The sequence below is a fragment of the Dermochelys coriacea genome, chromosome 3, assembly GCF_009764565.3.
Source record: "Dermochelys coriacea isolate rDerCor1 chromosome 3, rDerCor1.pri.v4, whole genome shotgun sequence".
Taxonomy (NCBI): domain Eukaryota; kingdom Metazoa; phylum Chordata; order Testudines; family Dermochelyidae; genus Dermochelys; species Dermochelys coriacea.
The window spans coordinates 117,216,637-117,237,033 of NC_050070.1; the positions used below are offsets into that span (position 1 = coordinate 117,216,637).

General features: G+C 45.1%; 2 protein-coding genes across 5 annotated transcripts in view; both read left to right on the forward strand.

The window, feature by feature from the left end:
• Positions 1-18,035, forward strand: part of MYCT1 (MYC target 1) — a 48,531-nt gene extending 30,496 nt beyond the window's left edge. For both annotated transcript variants that reach the window (XM_038396992.2, XM_038396993.1), the window contains one exon: positions 13,817-18,035. In XM_038396992.2, coding sequence (XP_038252920.1) covers positions 13,817-14,349 — 533 coding nt within the window. In that variant the 3' untranslated portion in view covers positions 14,350-18,035. The remainder of the gene's footprint in view (positions 1-13,816) is intronic.
• LOC119853662 (vasoactive intestinal peptide) overlaps positions 1-20,397 on the forward strand; it is a 76,329-nt gene that overhangs the window by 30,453 nt on the left and 25,479 nt on the right. The gene's annotated exons all lie outside the window — the stretch shown is intronic.

The window sequence follows — 20,397 nt, forward strand, 5'->3', positions numbered from 1 at the left end:
AGAATCTTTAATCTGTTTGGCTGTATTGTTAGAGAATGAAAGAGTAAGAGCTAAATGTGTCCATGTTTATCTGCATCCTATTAGCAATCTAACAATGTGATTAAATTAACGTGTAGATGCTATATTCTATTTCTGTCTTATAATGCTTCATTACTGTATTCTATTGACTTGGAGATCAAAAGGGGATATTATCATTTAGATGGGACTTGTGGTGTAATAACATTATTGTCCTAATCTGCCCTGGGAGCTTGTAATTCCACATAGTAAATCACCTGTGAACTGTCTAGTTTGAATGGCAATTGCTGAAGGTATTGTCTGAGAAAAGACTCCCCCTCCCCGCCCCCCTGCTGGTAATAGTTCACCTTAAGTGATCACTCTCTTGTTACAGTGTGTATGGTAACACTCATCCTTTCATGTTTTCTATGTATTGTGACAAAGCTCTGTCCTTGTCTCCCTGGGTCCCGCGTTTCCTGGTGGATTTTGCTAGCCTCAGAGGCTCACTTGACCCTGCATGTAACCCTTCTCTCTCTAGAGACAAGGGTCACAGTCTACTGAGCCATTTTCATCATAAGCCAGTGAGGGAGGTGAGGAGAAGTTATCCTTCCTTGCACAGTCTCTGTTGTCTCCCAGTATCAGTGATTAATCAGGGGGCAAAGGTGGAAGGGGGAGCCCAGGCCCACCCTCTACTCTGGGCTCCAGCCCAGGGACCCTAATAGTATCAGCTATGGTAGCTGACCTTTTAGAAACATAACATGTACAATTCCTGGGCTACTTCCCCCACAGCAGCCCTCACTTCCTCAAGCTCCTCTTCACCCTTACCTTAGGGCCTCCTTCCTTGTGCCTGATATGGTATGTACTACTCAGCCTCTCCAACAGCACAACTTCTTCCTACAGCTCCTGACATGCACTCCCACCTGACTAACTGGGAGGCTTTTAACTAGTTTCAGCCAGCTCCTGATTGGCTTCAGGTGTCCCAATCAACCTAGCCTTCTCCCTGCCTTCTGGAAAGTTCTTAATTGGCCCCAGGTGTCTTAATTGACCTGGAGCAGCTGCCATTTCACTTATCCTGGTACCAGGGATTTGTTGAACCTGGAGCTAATATATCTATCTCCCACTACTTTTCTATAGCCATCTGGCCTTGCCCCATCACATATCGCCCCCCCAGCTCAACACCATAGAGTTGGGCAACTTGGGACGCCAGGCAGTATGCTTGTGACAGACCATCAGCGCTGCCATGGTGGCGTTCAGCCCTGTGCCGTATGCGGAACTGGAACGGTTGGAGGGATAAGAACCACCTAGTGACCCTTGCATTCTTTTCCTTATTCCACTGCATCCACTAGAGGGGTGCATGGTCTGTCACAAGAGTAAATCGCCGGCCTAAGAGATAATAACGCAGTGTCTCCCTAGCCCATTTGACAGCAAGGCATTCTCTCTCGACTACTGTGTATTTCTCTTCTCTTGGGAGAAGCTTTCTGCTTAGGTAGAGGATCGGGGGTTCCTCTTCTCTCACCATTTGCGACAGAACTGCCCCCAACCCCACCTTGGAAGCATCTGTTTGTAAAATAAATTCTCTGTTAAAGTCCAGGGCTATGAGTATGGGGTCATTACAGAGGGCCATTCAAAGATCTGAAAATGCCCCCTCTCCTGCGTCAGTTGACTTTACTATGTCTGGACCTCGGGCCTTCACTAGGTCCGTTAGGGGATTTGCCCTAGTGGCGAAGTGGGGAATAAAACGTCGGTAGTAGCCTACCACGTCTAGGAATGCACGGACCTGCTTCTTTCGGGTCGGCCGGGGCCAGTTTTGAGTTGCCTCTAGCTTATTCGTTTGCCCCTTCCCACAATATATCCCAGGTACTTAGCCTCTGCTAGCCATATGGCGCATTTAGAGGGATTAGCAGTGAGGCCAGCCTGCCTTAAGGTGCGCAGTACTGCCTCAACTTTCTCCAAGTGGGTTCCCCAGTCTGGCATATGGATGATGACATCATCTAGGTATGCAGCTGCATAACTAGTATGGGGGTGCAGCAACTTATCCATGAGGCACTGGAATGTGGCTGGGGCCCCATGTAGCCCAAAAGGGAGGACGGTGTACTGGAATAGCCCATCCGGGGTGGAGAATGCTGTCTTTTCTTTAGCTTCTTTGGTCAGAGGAATCTGCCAGTACCCTTTTGTCAGATCCAGTGTAGTCAAGAATCGGGTACTACCCAGTCGGTCAACCAGTTCGTCGATGCGTGGTATGGGGTATGCATCAAACTGGGATATTTCGTTCAGTCGGCAAAAGTCATTACAGAATCTCATGGTACCGTCAGTTTTAGGCACTTGAACAATTGGACTGGACCACTGACTGTAAGATTCTTCAATAACCCCTAATTCTAACATTTTCTTTACTTCAGCCTTGATTTCTTCTCTTTTGGCTGCTGGGATTCGGCAGGGTCTCAATGTTACCTTTCAGAGTAGCAGCCGTGTTAGTCTGTATTCGCAAAAAGAAAAGGAGTACTTGTGGCACCTTAGAGACTAACAAATTTATTTGAGCATAGGCTTTCGTGAGCTACAGCTCACTTCATTGGATGCATTCAGTGGAAAATACTGATTTATTTGGGGAGATGATTTATATACACAGAGAAAATGAAACAATGGGTGTTATCATACACACTGTAAGGAGAGTGATCACTTAAGATGAGCTATTACCAGAAAGGGGCGAGGGGGGGAGAAAACCTTTTGTAGTGTTAATCAAGGTGGGCCATTTCAAGCAGTTGACAAGAACGTCTGAGGAACAGTGGGGGTTGGGGGGGAATAACATGGAGAAATAGTTTTACTTTGTGTAATGACCCATTCACTCCCAGTCCCTATTCAAGCCTAAATTAATTGTATCCAGTTTGCAAATTAATTCCAATTCAGCAGTCTCTCGTTGGAGTCTGTTTCTGAAGTTTTTTTGTTGAAGAATAGCCACTCTTAGGTCTGTAATCGAGTGACCAAAAAGATTGAAGTGTTCTCCAATTGGTTTTTGAATATTATAATTCTTGACATCTGATTTGTGTCCATTTATTCTTTTACATAGAGACTGTCCAGTTTGCCCAATGTCCATCGCAGAGGGGCATTGCTGGCACATGATGGCATATCTCACATTGGTAGATGCGCAGGTGAACGAGCCTCTGATAGTGTGGCTGATGTGATTAGGCCCTATGATGGTGTCCCCTGAATAGTTATGTGGACAGAGTTGGCAACGGGCTTTGTTGCAAGGATAGGTTCCTGGTTAGTGGTTCTGTTGTGTCGTGTGTGGTTGCTGGTGAGTATTTGCTTCAGGTTGGGGGGCTGTCTGTAAGCAAGGACTGGCCTGTCTCCCAAGATCTGTGAGAGTGATGGGTCGTCCTTCAGGATAGGTTATAGATCCTTGATGATGCGTTGGAGAGATTTTAGTTGGGGGCGGAAGGTGATGGCTAGTGCCGTTCTGTTATTTTCTTTGTTGGGCCTGTCCTATAGTAGGTGACTTTTGGGTACTCTTCTGGCTCTGTCAATCTGTTTCTTTACTTCAGCAGGTGGGTATTGTAATTGTAAGAATGCATGAGAGAGATCTTGTAGGTGTTTGTCTTTGTCTGAGGGGTTGGAGCAAATACAGTTGTATCGTAGAGCTTGGCTGTAGACAATGGATCGTGTGGTGTGATCTGGGTGAAAGCTGGAGGCATGTAGGTAGGAATAGCGGACAGTAGGTTTCCGATATAGGGGGGTGTTTATGTGACCATCACTTATTAGCACTGTAGTGTCCAGAAAATGGATCTCTTGTGTGGACAGGTCCAGGCTGAGGTTGATGGTACCACAATGGAGGAGGTGGTAAGAGCTCTGGTACAAGCCATGGCAGCCCAGCAGGAGGCCACCCAGGTTCAGGCAATGGCACAGCAGGAGTCTATGTGGTTACAGCAGGAAACCAATCAATCATTGATGAGCCAGGCGATCCAAGATCGTGCCCTCTTGAGAGAGGTGGTGGACATTGTTGAAATCATGGTGGAATTCCTCAAGGGGTTCTTTTCCATGGGTGCAGATGATGAAGATGTCATCAATGTAGCACAAGTAGAGTAGGGGCATTAGGGGACGAGAGCTGAGGAAGCGTTGTTCTAAGTCAGCCTTGAAAATGTTGGCATACTGTGGGGCCATGTGGATACCCATCACAGTACCGCTGATTTGAAGGTATACATTGTCTCCAAATGTGAAATAGTTATGGGTGAGGACAAAGTCACAAAGTTCAGCCACCAGGTTAGCTGTGACATTATCGGGGATACTGTTCCTGACGACTTGTAGTCCTTCTTTGTGTGGAATGTTGGTGTAGAGGGCTTCTACATCCATAGTGGCTAGGGTGGTGTTTTCAGGAAGATCACTGATGGATTGTAGTTTCCTCAGGAAGTCAGTGGTGTCTCAAAGATAGCTGGTAGTGCTTGTAACGTAGGGCCTGAGGAGGGAGTCTACATAGCCAGATAATCCTGCTGTCAGGGTGCCAATGCCTGAGATGATGGCTCGTCCAGGGTTCCCAGGTTTAATCGTGTGGATATGGTGATAGGTCTCAGTCATCTGCCCTGGTTTTGTAGAAAACACATCTCGGTTGCGATTAATCATGTCGGCTGCCTCGATCTTTTGGATCGGCGTCAAGTCGGATGATATCCTCACTTGTTTGTGTAAGTTATCCTCCTGGGGAAGGGTCTCCTGCATGACTAAGCATGCCTCTCAATCGTGCCAAGGTTTTAGAAGATTGATGTGGTAAATTTGCTCCAATTTCTAGCGGCCTGGCTGCCGCACCTTATAGTTCACCTCTCCCATGGCTTCGATTATTTCATAGGGTCCCTGCCACTGGACCAACAGTTTACTTTCTGCTGTGGGCACCGGTACCATCACCCGATCCCCTGATTGGAACCGTCAAAGCTTTGTTTGGTGGTTATAATGGGTTTGTTGGGTCTCCTGTGCTCTAACCAAGTGTTCCTGTACAATGGGCGTAACTCAGGCTATCCGATCTCTCATCTGCAGTGCATACTCAATTATATTCCTTCCGCGATTTGGCTCCTCTTCCCAGGCTTCTCTGGCTATATCCAATATGCCCCGAGGATGGCACCCATATAGTAGTTCGAATGGAGAGAAACCCGTGGAGGCTTGCGGAACCTCCCGCATGGCGAACATGAGGTAAGGCAATAGGGTATCCCAATCTTTCCCATCCCAGCTCACCACTTTCCTGACGTTATCATATCTGGGGTACTCCGCCTGGTCCTGCCCAAAAGTCTCTCTCTCGGGACTAACCTGCTCAAGCTCCCAGGGGCCAGCTTCTGCTTCTTCCAACGGCTTGCCACCATCATGGCTGGGGGCAGCTTCTGGCTCACCTTCTGTGGTGGAAGTTTCTCTGTTGGCTGCTCGCGTCCATCTCCCTACTAGGGAGGTCTTCTGGCCCTGGGTCAGGATCCGGGTTCCCAAGGCCTTCGCGGCCTTCCTCTCTTTTTTTTGTTTTCCGGGTCTTTTGCGGGGCTGAGAACAGATCCTGAGAAATCGCAGCGAACATTGGGGATTGACATTCCCCCGGTGACGAATCGCTGTCCTCAGGGTCCCCACCTCCCTCCAGCCTCTCCAGGGGGAGTAAATTATCAAACCCTGGATAGTCCCTCGCAATGACTACAGGATATGGGAGTTTAGGAACTATGCCCACGGTCACCTCAATGGGGTTTCCCTGAACCTCTATCTCCACTGAGATGGTGGGGTAATGGCTCACGGCCCCATGCACGCATGTCACTGCTATGCATTTGGCTTGTAGCAGCTGACTATTTTTTACCAGCTTACCTGATATGAGGGTGGTAGCTCTCCCAGAGTCCACAAGTGCTGTAGTCTCTGATCCATTTATCCTCACTGGCCTGGTGTAATTATGTGGGGCTAATGCGACCCCCGCGAGCTGGATAAGGGAGCATGGGACCTCCCAATCCCCCAAGTTACATTGCATAGGCTCCTTGGTGCTGGGACACTGTGCTGCTATGTGTCCCCACTCCCCACATGTATAACATCTATAATTGCTTTTAATCACTCTCCTATCCCAGGGTTTAGAGGGTTTAGTCCCAGGGTTCCCCCCACTCAGGCCAATCCCTTCCTTCTGGGGTCACCGCTGGTTTTCAGCCCCCCCTTCTTCCACCTAGGAGTCCCCAGGGGTTTGGCTGCCCAACCTTCCAGGGTTGGGGTCGGGTGCTTGCTTCAAAAGGGGCCTTCCTTGGGTAGTCAGATCAGTTCCCTGGCTGTCATCTGTCTTTGTACCAGCGTGATCATCTCGTCACATGTGGACGGATCATTGTGGCCTACCCATTTGCAGAGATCTGGCGGCAGTCCCCCATGTAATGGTCTATGACCAGGGTCTCCAAAATCTCCTCTGGCCTGCACACCTTGGGCTGTAACCATTTCCGCGTGTAGTGTATGAGGTCGAATAGCTGGGACCTCGGGGGTTTGTTCTCCTGGTATTTCCACTCATGGAACCTCTGGGCCCTTACTGCTGCCGTTACCCCGATCGTGCTAGGATCTCTGCCTTCAGACGGGTGCAGTCAGTGGCATCCATGGCAGGCAAGTCAAAGAAGGCCTTCTGGGCCTCTCCATCCAAAAAAGGGTGAGAATGCTGGCCCACTGCTCCTGGGGCCACGCCTCACACTGAGCAGTCCTTTCGAATGAGAGGAGATATGTCTCTACGTCATCTTCTGATGTCATCTTTGGCAGAAAACCAGTGGCCCTCAGGGTTCGCGTCCCATTGGACCCCTGGGTCTGAGTGGTGAGGATCTTCAGCTGGTCCACCACCTCTCTCAAGAGGACATGATCTTGGGTCACCTGGCTCATCAATAATTGATTGGTTTCCTGCTGTAGCTGCATAGACTTCTGTTGTGCTATTGCCTGAACCCAGGTGACCTCCTGCTGGGCTGCTGTGGGTTGTACCAGAGCTCTTACCACCTCCTCCATTGTGGTACAAAGCAAACAAACAAACCAAAACAACAACAACAAAAAATCCAAAACCCCAGTGCACTCTTTTTTTTTTAAACCCTTTCTTCTGCCACGCTGTGAACAAAGTCCCACTCCTGAAACCAGTTGTGACAAAACTCTGTCCTTGCCTCTGTGGGTCCCGCGTTTCCTCGCATATTTCACTAGCCTCAGAGGCTCACTGTGACCCTGCATGTAACCCTTCTTTCTCTAGAGACAAGGGTCACAGTCTACTGAGCCATTTTCATCATAAGCCAGCGAGGAAGGTGAGGAGAAGTTATCCTTCCTTGCACAGTCTCTGTTGTCTCCCAGTCTCAGTGATTAATCAGGGGACAAAGGTGGGGAGGGGGAGCCCGGGCCCACCCTCTACTCTGGGCTTCAGCCCAGGGACCCTAATAGTATCAGCTATGGTAGCTGACCTTTTAGAAACATGACATGTACAATTCCCTGGGCTACTTCCCCCACAGCAGCCCTCACTTCCTCAAGCTCCACTTCACCCTTACCTCAGGGCCTCCTTCCTTGTGCCTGATATGATGTGTACTACTCAGCTTCTCCAACAGCGCAACTTCTTCCTACAGCTCCTGACATGCACTCCCACCTGACTAACTGGGAGGCTTTTAACTAGTTTCAGCCAGCTCCTGATTGGCTTCAGGTATCCCAATCAACCTAGCCTTCTCCCTGCCTTCTGGAAAGTTCTTAATTGGCCCCAGGTGTCTTAATTGACCTGGAGCAGCTGCCATTTCACTTATCCTGGTACCAGGGATTTGTTGAGCCTGGAGCTAATATATCTATCTCCCACTACTTTTTTATAGCCATCTGGCCTTGCCCCATCACAGTATATAAATCTCCCCACTGTATTTTCCACTGAATGCATCCGATGAAGTGAGCTGTAGCTCACGAAAGTTTATGCTCAAATACATTTGTTAGTCTCTAAGGTGCCACAAGTACTCCTTTTCTTCATTGAAAATAGACAACACAAACTGTGTGCTTGCTTTCAACAAAGCCCATATGGTGGAGTTACATGTCAGCACCCAGTTTGCTTCAACAATAAAGGAAGCTTTGGGCCTGATTCTTTTAATCTCAGGTCTGCTTAAAACATTAACAGGGAAGGTCTAAGCCATAAGCCTGCGGTCTTCAAGTTTACCGTGGAATTCTCATGGAAGAACTTGAACAAACTCTGCACCTGAACTGCTTATTGAACTATAACCTTTTTACATTGATTTTTTTTTAAAAAATTGTAAACTACTTTTATAAATCAGCAGCCTCACCATCCCTGCCACAAAACTGACCTAAGGATTTCACACATATTTCTATGTATATTGATCTTTAACCTTTTGTAACTCTTTTCTTTCATTTCCTTTTATTATTAAAACCTTTAGATTTTAGTTTTAGGTTTTAGGATTGGCGTCAGTGTGATTATTGGGTAAGATCTGTTTCAGAGTAGCAGCCATGTTAGTCTGTATCCGCAAAAAGAAAAAGAGGACTTGTGGCACCTTAGAGACTAACAAATTTATTTGAGCATAAGCTTTTGTGAGCTATAGCTCACTTCATCGGATGCATTCAGTGGAAAATACAGTGGGGAGATTTATATATACAGAGAACATGAAACAATGCGTGTTACCATACACACTGTAACAGAGTGATCAGGTAAGGTGAGCTATTACCAGCAGGAGAACGGAGGCGGGGGGAACCTTTTGTAGTGATAATCAAGGTGGGCCATTTCCAGCAGTTGACCAGAACATCTGAGGAACAGCGGGGAATAAACATGGGGAAATAGTTGTACTTTGTGTAATGATCCATCCACTCCCAGTCTTTATTCAAGCCTAAGTTAATTACAGGTTTCAGAGTAGCAGCCGTGTTAGTCTGTATTCGCAAAAAGAAAAGGAGTACTTGTGGCACCTTAGAGACTAACGAATTTATTAGAGCATAAGCTTTCGTGAGCTACAGCTCACTTCATCGGATGCATTTGGTGGAAAAAGCAGAGGAGAGATTTATATACACACACACAGAGAACATGAAACAATGGGTTTATCATACACACTGTAAGGAGAGTGATCACTTAAGATAAGCCATCACCAGCAGCAGGGGGGGGGAAGGAGGAAAACCTTTCATGGTGACAAGCAAGGTAGGCTAATTCCAGCAGTTAACAAGAATATCAGAGGAACAGTGGGGGGTGGGGGGGAGGGGAGAAATACCATGGGGAAATAGTTTTACTTTGTGTAATGACTCATCCATTCCCAGTCTCTATTCAAGCCTAAGTTAATTGTATCCAGTTTGCAAATTAATTCCAATTCAGCAGTCTCTCGTTGGAGTCTGTTTTTGAAGCTTTTTGTTGAAGTATAGCCACTCTTAGGTCTGTGATCGAGTGACGAGAGATATGAAGTGTTCTCCAACTGGTTTTTGAATGTTATAATTCTTGACGTCTGATTTGTGTCCATTCATTCTTTTACGTAGAGACTGTCCAGTTTGGCCAATGTACATGGCAGAGGGGCATTGCTGGCACATGATGGCATTTATCACATTGATAGATGCGCAGGTGAACGAGCCTCTGATAGTGTGGCTGATGTGATTAGGCCTATGATGTATCCCCTGATAGATATGTGGACAGAGTTGGCAACGGGCTTTGTTGCAAGGATAGGTTCCTGGGTTAGTGGTTCTGTTGTGTGGTGTGTGGTTGCTGGTGAGTATTTGTGTGTATATAAATCTCTCCTCTGCTTTTTCCACCAAATGCATCCGATGAAGTGAGCTGTAGCTCACGAAAGCTTATGCTCTAATAAATTTGTTAGTCTCTAAGGTGCCACAAGTACTCCTTTTCTTTTTCCTAAGTTAATTGTATCCAGTTTGCAAATTAAATCCAATTCAGTGGTCTCTCATTGGAGTCTGTTTCTGAAATTTTTTTGTTGAAGAATTGCCACTTTTAGGTCTGTAATCGAGTGATCAAAGAGATTGAAGTGTTCTCCGACTGGTTTTTGAATGTTATAATTCTTGATGTCTGATTTGTGTCCATTTATTCTTTTACGTAGAGACTTTTTGCCCATTTTTCCAATGTCCATCACAGAGGGGCATTGCTGGCACATGATGGCATATATCACATTGGTAGATGTGCAGGTGAACGAGCCTCTGACAGTGTGGCTGATGTGATTAGGCCCTATGATGGTGTCTCCGAATAGATATGTGGATAGAGTTGGCAACGGGCTTTGTTGCAAGGATAGGTACCTGGGTTAGTGGTTCTGTTGTTTGGTGTGTGGTTGCTGGTGAGTATTTGCTTCAGGTTGGGGGGCTGTCTGTAAGCAAGGACTGGTCTGTCTCCACCCCCCCGCCACCCGCGCTATTCCTCAGACGTTCTGGTCAAGTGCTGGAAATGGCCCACCTTGATTATCACTACAAAAGTTTCCCCCCCCGCTGGTAATAGCTCACCTTACCTGATCACTCTCCTTACAGTGTGTAGGGTAACACGCATTGTTTCATGTTCTCTGTGTATGTAAATCTCCCCACTGTATTTTCCACTGAATGCATCCGATGAAGTGAGCCTGTAGCTTACAAAAGCTTATGCTCAAATAAATTTGTTAGTCTGTAAGGTGCCACAAGTACTCCTTTTCTTTTTGGGTAAGATCTGAGACTCATATTGACCTGGAGATAAGTCTCTGGTCTTTTGGGATTGGTGGACTTCACATATGGTGAATCAGGTTTTAAATAACCTCTCACTATATTAGACTTGAGTGTCTAGATGGAAGTCAAGGGCTGGAATGCTTAAAAGGGACTGGGTTTGGTTTCCTGATGACTAATGTGGTATTACAGAAGCTGTTTTTTTATTGGCTTGGTGAATCTAATTATTGAAAAAACCACCAGTTGGGGGATTTTCTGCCCCATTCCTTGCATTCTGCCCTGTGTGTAGCATTCTCAGTGTGGCCCATACAGGCACCCTGATCACAGCTCCTTAGGAGACACTATCTGCCAGGGCAAGTTAGAGCTTGAGGCTGCTCTAGCTCTTCTGAGGGACTGCGTGGAGGTCACAGTAATTTGTGTAAAGCCACCAATGCCCCAAAAACCCAGCTGTGGCAAGTTCTGCTTGAGTGAAGCATTGTAATACTTTCTTTAATGTACTTGTTGCTTTTGATGACTGAGCATTCTAGAATGGAAATGGATGGATATAGATTCACAAATCAATAGATGCAGTTTTCAGTATTTACTACATTTGGATGAAATTCATGTTTTGCAGGGGCTAACACAAGGACTATATACCATATAAGACCCACTAAAGCTCCTTGGGTATGTCCACACTGCAATAAAAAGCCTGCAGCTGGTCCCATCAGCTGATTTGGGCTCATAGTGCTCAGACTAAGGGGCTGTTTAACTGCAGGGTCCCAGAGCCCAGGATCCAAGCCCGTTAGCCTGAGCCCCGCGAGGTCGAGTCAGCTGACACAGGCCAGCTATGGGTGTTAAATTGCAGTGTAGACATACCCTTAGGGCTTCATTGGTGCCTACGCTCTATGCTGGCCCACTGCATGGGGATAAATGTTACCCTTTTAGAGTTGCCACAGTGCATCCACATTTTCTGTGGAAGCAGGGGTGTGTGTGTACGGGATAGGGATTGGGACCTGTGTGTTCACCTAAACGACTGAAGTAAGAAAAGAAGAGGCTAAAATGTATGCTTTGTGAAAGGAAATGAGATTTAATGTGTAGACACTGCAATAGTCTGTCTGACCTCAGTGGAATAACACTACAGAGGACTTTGACCCTGTATTTGTTAATTTGCATATAAAGGCACACAAGTTAAATAACAGCTGAGTATTCTAGTTGGATGGGTAACAGTTGGGGAAAGGACTGAAGTGCTGCGCTCAATATTTTGTCAATTTCTTTGCATGTTTTTAATAATGTGAAATGTTTACTTACATGTATAGGTGGTGAAAACGTCTGGCTATAGTCATTTGGGGACAGATCCTTTCCGCGGGGCTCAGTGATCACTATAGACACTGGCTGGACTCAGGGCTGCTGAAATCCCGAGGAGACAGCATGCCCTGTTGCCTCTGTCCCAGGGACAGAGTAGGTGCTCAGATACTGTGGTGACGGGTGGCAGTATAAAACCTCTTAGATAGAAAGTTAATTCCCAGACAGTCCCCAAAGTACACTCATGTTTTCTGGTTTAGATGACAAAAATTCATCAAAAGGGCTAGACTGTACCCTTCTGTGGTTGTTCAGGGAAGTAGGAGGGAGTCATGGCTACCCAAGTGGCACCTCTGGCCCTTGTGGAAGTGTATGGGCTGTTCTCAAGGTGATTCATGCTGGGAGCAACTGTGCAGTAATTAGACAGAGACATGGCTCTGCCCTTCTACACAATGGCCAGGAAAGTTGTTTGGACACATGATGGGGTAAGGGGTATCTTTCAGCTCATAAATGGGCATAACAAATTTCTCCCCACACCGTGCAAATGAGGAGCCCTGTAAAGCATTGTGCCTTTGTGAAGGCATTTTGAATGGAGTATAATGAATATGAACTCACCTGAATGCTGCTGGTAACTATTTAGATCTCTGTTTCCATAACTGAGAGTTGCAGAACAGGCTCCTGCATATAACTGGCCTATTCCTATTAACATTAACTGGACAGGGAAAAACCACATTACTTTTGGCTCAAGCAGCCATACAGCACAATGCTCTGCCAGGAGTTTGTGGGCCAGAAAGATGTCCCAGTTTGCCTGTGTTCAGATTGAGACGACTTTGGAGCTGAATAGATGCCAGAATGTTCCCAGCTGGGAATAATGCTCTCAGACAATATCCCATGCAATTATCCTCTGACCTGTCTTCACTTGTTCATCCCCATTTGGGAATGCTGCTAAGAACCATACATATCAGAGAGAGGAAGGTAACAGGCAAGAAGTAGTCAAGGGGGAAAACTCCAAAAGTTCATATTTAGGGATCTGGAGTGGTCACCTAAACTTCCAAAATGTCAGTTGCTTATTTGCAGCTTGTCCAAAATATCTGAAAATCTAATAAGCTCACATATGAAGTTTGTGGTGCTTTTATTTCTATCTAGAACTTCAGAATGCAAAAGCATATGAAGTGAATGGAAATATTATATACACACACACACTCTCTCTCTCTTGCTCTCTCTCACACACACACCACCATACCTTTTAGAACCTCAGTGCAAGGTTTGCTTGTGCTCAGTTCTAGAAATAGGTAGTTAGCTGAAGTGGCTCACCCATTTTTAGAAATGGATGGGGATGTCTGAGGAAAAAAATTGATCCTTTTTCTTCTACACTGCTGATCATGTGGGTAAGAAAATTATCCTAGCTAGGATATTTTCCAGAGCCTCTCAATGCTGATTATTAGAGTGCAGGCAAGTGTAAGAGGGCTAGAAATTTACACTTTGTGCAATGACAGCTTGACATATATATGTTCCCAAAACTGGAAGTCAGGAGGAGGGAAAGGTCTGTCAGCTTTTTATGTTTCAGTGGCCACCTCTGACCAAAGTAATCTCAATGCTTTTCCGGTAGAGCTGTACATCTGGTCTGCATCTGATTGTAATACGTACTAACAGCCTCCTGCAAGGTCATGAGTACCTTCCACTTCCAGTCTTCCCTCACTCTTGTTGGTATCAAACAGGAGTTACTGACTGGAGTCACACTGTTAAAAGCTAGTGTCAGTGAGATCAGCATCAAACCCTGTGTTTCTATTGCACCATAATTGTAAGTTGCATATGCCCTCTGTAATGTCACTAAATGAACATTTTTAATCCTTATTGTTTAGGCATGTTTTAAGAAGCCTGCCATATCAAATTCATTTTCTAGACTGAATAGTCTGTATAGTAAATAAAGCAACCATTATGTATATTTTCTGTGTTTTAGGTCAGATGATAATAGCCTTCTCGGTGTCCATGGTGATTGGATTGGTGATTGGAGGGATAATCTGGGCTTTGTTTACTTGCCTGTCCCGTCGCAGAGCCAGTGCGCACATTTCACAGTGGAGCTCATCAATCTCTAGCCGCCGTTCCAGACCTGCTTCTCAGGGCCATGCTGCCAACAGGACTGGATTCTACCGTAACAACAGCTGTGAACGTCGTAGTAATCTCAGCCTGGCCAGCCTCACCTTCCAGCGGCAAGCCTCCCTGGAGCAAGCCAACTCCTTCCCAAGAAAGTCAAGCTTCCGAGCCTCCACTTTCCATCCCTTTTTGCAATGCCCTCCGCTCCCTGTGGAAACTAACAGTCAGCTGATTACTCTGTCTCCCACCAGCACCACCACTACCCTTGTGGGGACCACCACCAACAGCTTAACTCGTCCTGAATTCCACTGGTCCAACAACAGCCTCCGCATCTGTCATTCAACACAAACACCTCCTCCTGCCTATGAGACCATCATTAAAGCTTTTCCAGACTCTTGAACTGAAGTCTTTCTTTGTTTCTTTAAAAGGAGGACTCTCCACCATCTAAAGCAGATTTTCTGTTATGCTCTGAAGGCCTCTGGGAAGCTCCCTGGTGCTGTGGCACGCTGAAGACAAACAGAAGGGACATACAGATGACACTGATTTACTAGGGCAAGGTGTGGTATCCTGCAGCCACAAGGATCTTACCCCTCCTCCCCCGCCAACTGAACTGGTCTGCAGTGTAATTCTGAATTTATATTATACCTTTAATTTGTAATCATTGTAAGGCTTTTAGTTTAGAAGAAAGAAACTTCTGCAGTGTACAAAACTGGCAACTTAAATGAAGAAACGAGCCACATTAGGAACCATTTGTTGATAATCGCTTATTAATTTCCTGCAAAGTTCACTCATTCATTATGATTGTTAGAAATCCTGTTCTTATACATTTGTCTGTGAGTCTTAAGTTTTCATTAGATACTTTCCTTCATCTCTTACATCTTGGGCTGGTTCTATGCCTCCTGAACCACAGGGTTTCCTATAGTTCAGGAATCCCTTGGAAGAAGTAGAGTTTAAAGTGGTTTTAGTGTCACAGTCTTGTGGCAGGTACTAGGGCCCCTGTTTTGATATTTGTAGGGGGCTCCAAATGACCACAGGCCAGCCCTGTTTACAACAAATTCCCAAAAATATGGCAAAAAAGATGGAGTATCCCAACATTTGTGCAATGGGAGAAATTTCTAACCAACTGAAAAAGGAATAACTCTATAAAAGGACTTCATTCTGCAACCTAACAGGGATCACATTTTATTACCCTATAAGGTTACAAGGATACTAGTCTTGGTCCCTAAGATAAACAACATGAATGGCAACTATTTTTTATTTGAGCTTCCTGTTTTTCTATGGGAATACTCATTTCCTTTCTTTAAATTGTTTCTCAATTTGTACTAATGTTTCATCCTTCCTGATGTATAATACAGTGAAATCCTGCATTTTGCTAAAAGAAAATTTCTTAGATGTCTAGGGTGAAATCCTGGCCCGACAAAATTCAATGTCAAAACTCCCACTGACTCCAGGATGTCAAGCCTCCAGTCTATAATAATGAAACTGCTTTAGAGTATGAAGATGCTTAGGACAGATTAATTGCCTGGTTTTTGACTGTCAGACCTGTAGAGCTATTATAACATGCTGGCCCACTGGCTTAGCGGTGACTGATTGTATTTACATGTGAGAAGTCCAGGATTGGGAGCAACGGAGATAGCACAGATACATGGAGCCTGATTCAACTCCCATTGACTGCAACGGGAACTGGATCATTTCCATGGTGGATAGTCTCAGACATGAACACAGAGAAGGGCATTTCACTTTAGAGAGTACCACCTGCTGCACAGAGCTGGATTAACTCTCCTGTGGGCCCGGGGCTATTAGAGTGTGTGGAACCCCTGTATGCAAGTCTTTTTCCTCGGAGGGAGTTTGGTGCAGGAGGGGGCTGGGGCTGGGGCAGGGGATTGGGGTGCAGGAGGTGGTGCGGGTTTGGTAGGGAGTTTGGGTGCAGGAGAGGATTCTGATCTGGGGCAGGGGGTTGGGGTGGAGGAGGGGGTGTGAGGTGCAGGCTCCGGCTGGGAGGTGCTTACCACAGGTGGTTCCCGGTCGGCGGCGCAGCAGGGCTCAGGCTGCCTGCCTGCCTGTCATAGCCCCACACTGCTTCCAGAAGCGGCTGGCTGCTAGCACGTCTCTGCGCACCCCTTGGAGGGAGGGGGGCAATGGGTCTCCGTATGCTGCCTGTGCCCGCAAGTGCTATCCCCGCAAACGCCACCCCCACAGCTCCTATTGGCCCAGAACCGGCCAATGGGAGCTGGAGGGATGGTGCTGGGGGTAGGGGCAGCACATGGAGCCACCTCCTTCCCCTCCTCACCCCCCCGTGCCAGGGACCGCAGAGACGTGCCAGCAGCTGGCTGCTTCCGGAAGTGGTGCAGAGCTATGTCAGGCAGGCAGCCTTCCTGAGCACCCCTTTTAGCGGCCCGGAGATCGCTGCCTGTGATTTATTTTTGCGCCCCCCCCATAAAGCCCCTGCCTTAATCCAGCCCTGCTGCTGTGCAACACTACCATTCCTGGCTTATTAAGAACTTTTTGGCTCTTACGGAGGGTTGAGGAAGAGGTATTAGTTACAGCGGGCCTGATCCTTAGAGAGCCTGATCCTGTGCATCTACTGAGGATCTGCAACCACAGTTGTAGTTAATGGGAGCAGCTCTCAGGAACAGACAACATGGATAACACCTTAAACTTCCTCCATGGTCGGCATTGCATTGCAGTGCTCAGCCCCTCTTATGAATGGGCCCAGAGTAACCATAATTGCTTTTATCACTGCAGTCTCTAAACCTGCTATTTTCTCTTTGCAACCATTACTATTAATTATAAACAACCTGTCCAGCTTTCTAACTGTAAAGGCAAACTAATTTGAATGTATCAGACAAACTGGCTTTTGTTCTTTTTATGTGCAATTTTTTTTCATTTTAAGAAGTTAAACCTGATTGCTAGAGTTCCACATTGTCCATACAGATTGCATACAGCATTTTATTTGAGAAAGTATGGATTAGAGTAAACTAAGAACACTACTAGGTCTGCAAATGCCATCTGACTCCAGTGATGGCAGGATATGGCCCTAAAATAGTGAAGAGAGAAGTGTTATTTACCCTTTCCCATAATACAGCAATCAGGGCTCACCCAATGAAATTAATAGACAACTGCTTTAATACAAACAAGAGGAAGTACTTTTTCACACAATGTTCAGTTAACGTGTGGAACTCATTGCTATGGATGTTGTGAAGCCAACAGTATTACTGGGTTCAGAAAAGATTTTCATAAGTTCATGGTCAATTGGCCCATTAATTGCTATTAGCCAAGATGGTCAGGGATGCAACACCATGCTTAGGGCCACCCTAAACCTTTGACTGCCAGAAACTAGGAGGAGAAGACAGGGGTGGGTTACTCTAAAGTCCCCTCTTCTGTCCACACTCTCTGAAGCTTTGATACTGGCTTCTGTAGGAGTCAAGATACTGGGCTAGATGGACCAGTGATCTGACTCAGTATGGCTGCTCTTATATTCCTCTTATGGGAGGAGGCTTCTATTATTGTATTAGATCTCTTATTGTTTTTATTTAGATTTCCAGTAGGCTTCACTGTACTCTAAAGGCTTACATAGTATCTATCTTGCAGATAATGTCATCTGTTGTAACATGCCCATGAATAATTGCATCTAATCCTGCCCCCCTTGCTCATTGACTTTAATAGTCTACTTGAATGAGAACAGCAAGGATGATTTGGTCCACAGTGTGTAACCAAGGTGTTAGAAATGATCGTTCCTTCACAGAGAAATAATTTTAAAATAACTGAATATGTACTTATGGGTTATAAATGCAGGATTTGCAATAGAGCTTTGCATGATATATTATTCCTTGTATTACACTATATTTAGTAAGTAATATAGGAAGAAAAGCTATAATGTACTGTATTTTTTTCTCTTGAAATCTTCATTGGACACAAAAACTGTTTTACATTTCCTGGATTAGAGGAGTTAAAAATATGAAATATTTTGTGCATAACCAATTTGGAAGTCAGCTGCTTAACTAACAGCTTAAACAATAACGAATATGAATATTTTGTAAGCATTGTGGAGACTTTGAAATGTGAAATAAAGGTAGAAATTATAATCTGTACTTCATGATTTTCCTTAAGCTACATTTTACATGTGAAAGAACTAATTTATATGTAAAATCCTTGCTGTAGAAAGCAGACATAAAGAGCTGGAAAAGTTATATAAATAGTGTCAAGTTCAGCATTTATTCTATGATAATAAGATCCAATGGCTAGAAGCTGATACTAAAAAAAATTCTAATGGGAAACAAGGCTCAAATGTTTAACAGTGAGAGTGATTAACTGGAACCACAGTATGCAGTCGATTCTCTGTCACCTTAAGTCTTTAAATCAGGATGGATATCTTTCTAAGAAATATGCTCAAAGGAGTTTGAACTGGCAGGGTTTTGAGCAGTATGTCCTTGACCCGGAAAAGTGGGTAAGCATACATTGAAGCAAGTCAATGTTTATCAAGTCAATGTTTAATGAGGTGTTTTATGTTTAAAAAAATGCATTGTATTTTTTGGCAGGTGAAATTATTAGTGCTTTTCACCTTCTGTCATGGTGCAGGAGGGCTTTTTTGGGGGGGGGAGTGTCATTCTTTTCAGAGATATTGTACTGACCTGTACAACAGCATTTTCCATAGGAAGATCTCAATGCACCCTCAAATAATGAATTAATAAGCCTCATAATTCTGGACAGTAGGTAATCATTACTTACACCATTTTACAGTGGGGGAAGTGAAGCAGAGAGAGATTAAGAGACTTGCCCAGAGTCACATAGGAAGTCACTGGCAGAGCTTTGAGTAGAACTCAGATATCTTGACACCCAGTCCTGCGCTTTTTAAACACTAGACAATGCTTCCTCTTCTTTTCTTAAAATGAAACACTGTCCATACCTTAAATCATACACAGAAGCTATTGTCCATGTTTCATGCAGAGAACAGATTAATGCCATTCCAAGGTATTAACACAAGTGGTTTCCACTATATTCCTTGACCTTCCTTACTGAAGAATTTCAGATTGCTTATTCAGACATCTACTGGATTATAATACTACTTCTCTGAACGTGGCATGTCTTTGCCAAATCAAATTTTTAAAGTTCACTTGCAATTTACCATGAAGTTTTTTAGTCATCTTGACATCTCGTCTGAAAATTTATAAACTGAAAACTACATTTACTGGAAATGTCCACTCAGAAATGAAATGACACATGCCAGATCCCTGACCTATAGGTACTTTATAAAATTAGACAATGTCTGTGATGCACTGCAGCTTCTGGAGAAAAGAAAGAAAACACTAATAGGAAATTTACCTCTACCATGTCCAAAACAGATTAAAGAAGAGTGTTGATGTACTTTACAGAGAGGAGGACCATAAATCAACTTTGTCCAACTGTTTCAAATGTAGGTGCCTAACATTAGGCACCTAAATCTTTTTTTTTCTGCACCATGACAAAAGTGACCTGATTTGCAGAGGGGCTCACTTCCGTGCCTATTTACCTTTTCAAAAACTGGTGATAAGGACAAAATCTTAATTGCATGTGGGCTACAATTCGGTGTAACAACAACATAGATTTTTATTTCTGTTGCACTTTTCATCCAGCAGGATCATTAATCCCTTTCAAATGTGTAGACTTCACCTCAGGACTGGAAGGGGCTGCCGGCAGCTTTTCTTGATCCTCAGAGAACAACAGGAGGGGAAAAGTCTTCCTCAGCACCCTGAGTATCATTCCCCGATCACATCCTCATTCCATCATCCCCTCAGCATTCTCTTCCTCATCTGCTGTCTCTAAAATCCGGGAATTATTATTTCAGCAGTTGATTATTTATAATACCACCAGCAGCCACAGTCAAAGACTGCGGCCCATTGTTCTAGGTGTTATACACACACACACAGAGGGACAAGACTATCTCTGCTCCAAAGAGCGTACAGTCCAAGTAAACAGCCTGAATGAGAGCTCAATGTTCTATGGGCCACTCACCAGTCTAGTGCAAGCAGAAATTAATGAATAGTAACAAATCGCTTACAAAGGTACAGCAGGTTCACTAAGCACACTCCTCCTTGCACCTCATCTAGAAAGGTTTGATGCTTGTTACATTGCCACTTGCTGCTACGTGATGGTGGCAGAGGCATGACAAGCATGAAACAGACTCTGCTGACATACCATTGTAGGCCAGTTTTATGTCTTCTGTTGTACAGACAGGATGAAATGGCAACAGACACTGAAAACAGGATTTTCTTTGTTCAGCAGCAAAAACAGGCCAATTTTGCCCTTATAGACACTAAACAATAGAAATACGGTACTGAGTAGCTGTTTGGTTTAATTATGGCTTGACTGGGGTGGTAAGATGGCTCAGACTATTGGCAATTAGACAAGAAACCGTACACCTCTAGACCCCCAGGTCAAATCCAGACCCACGTCTGTAGTGACCCAAAG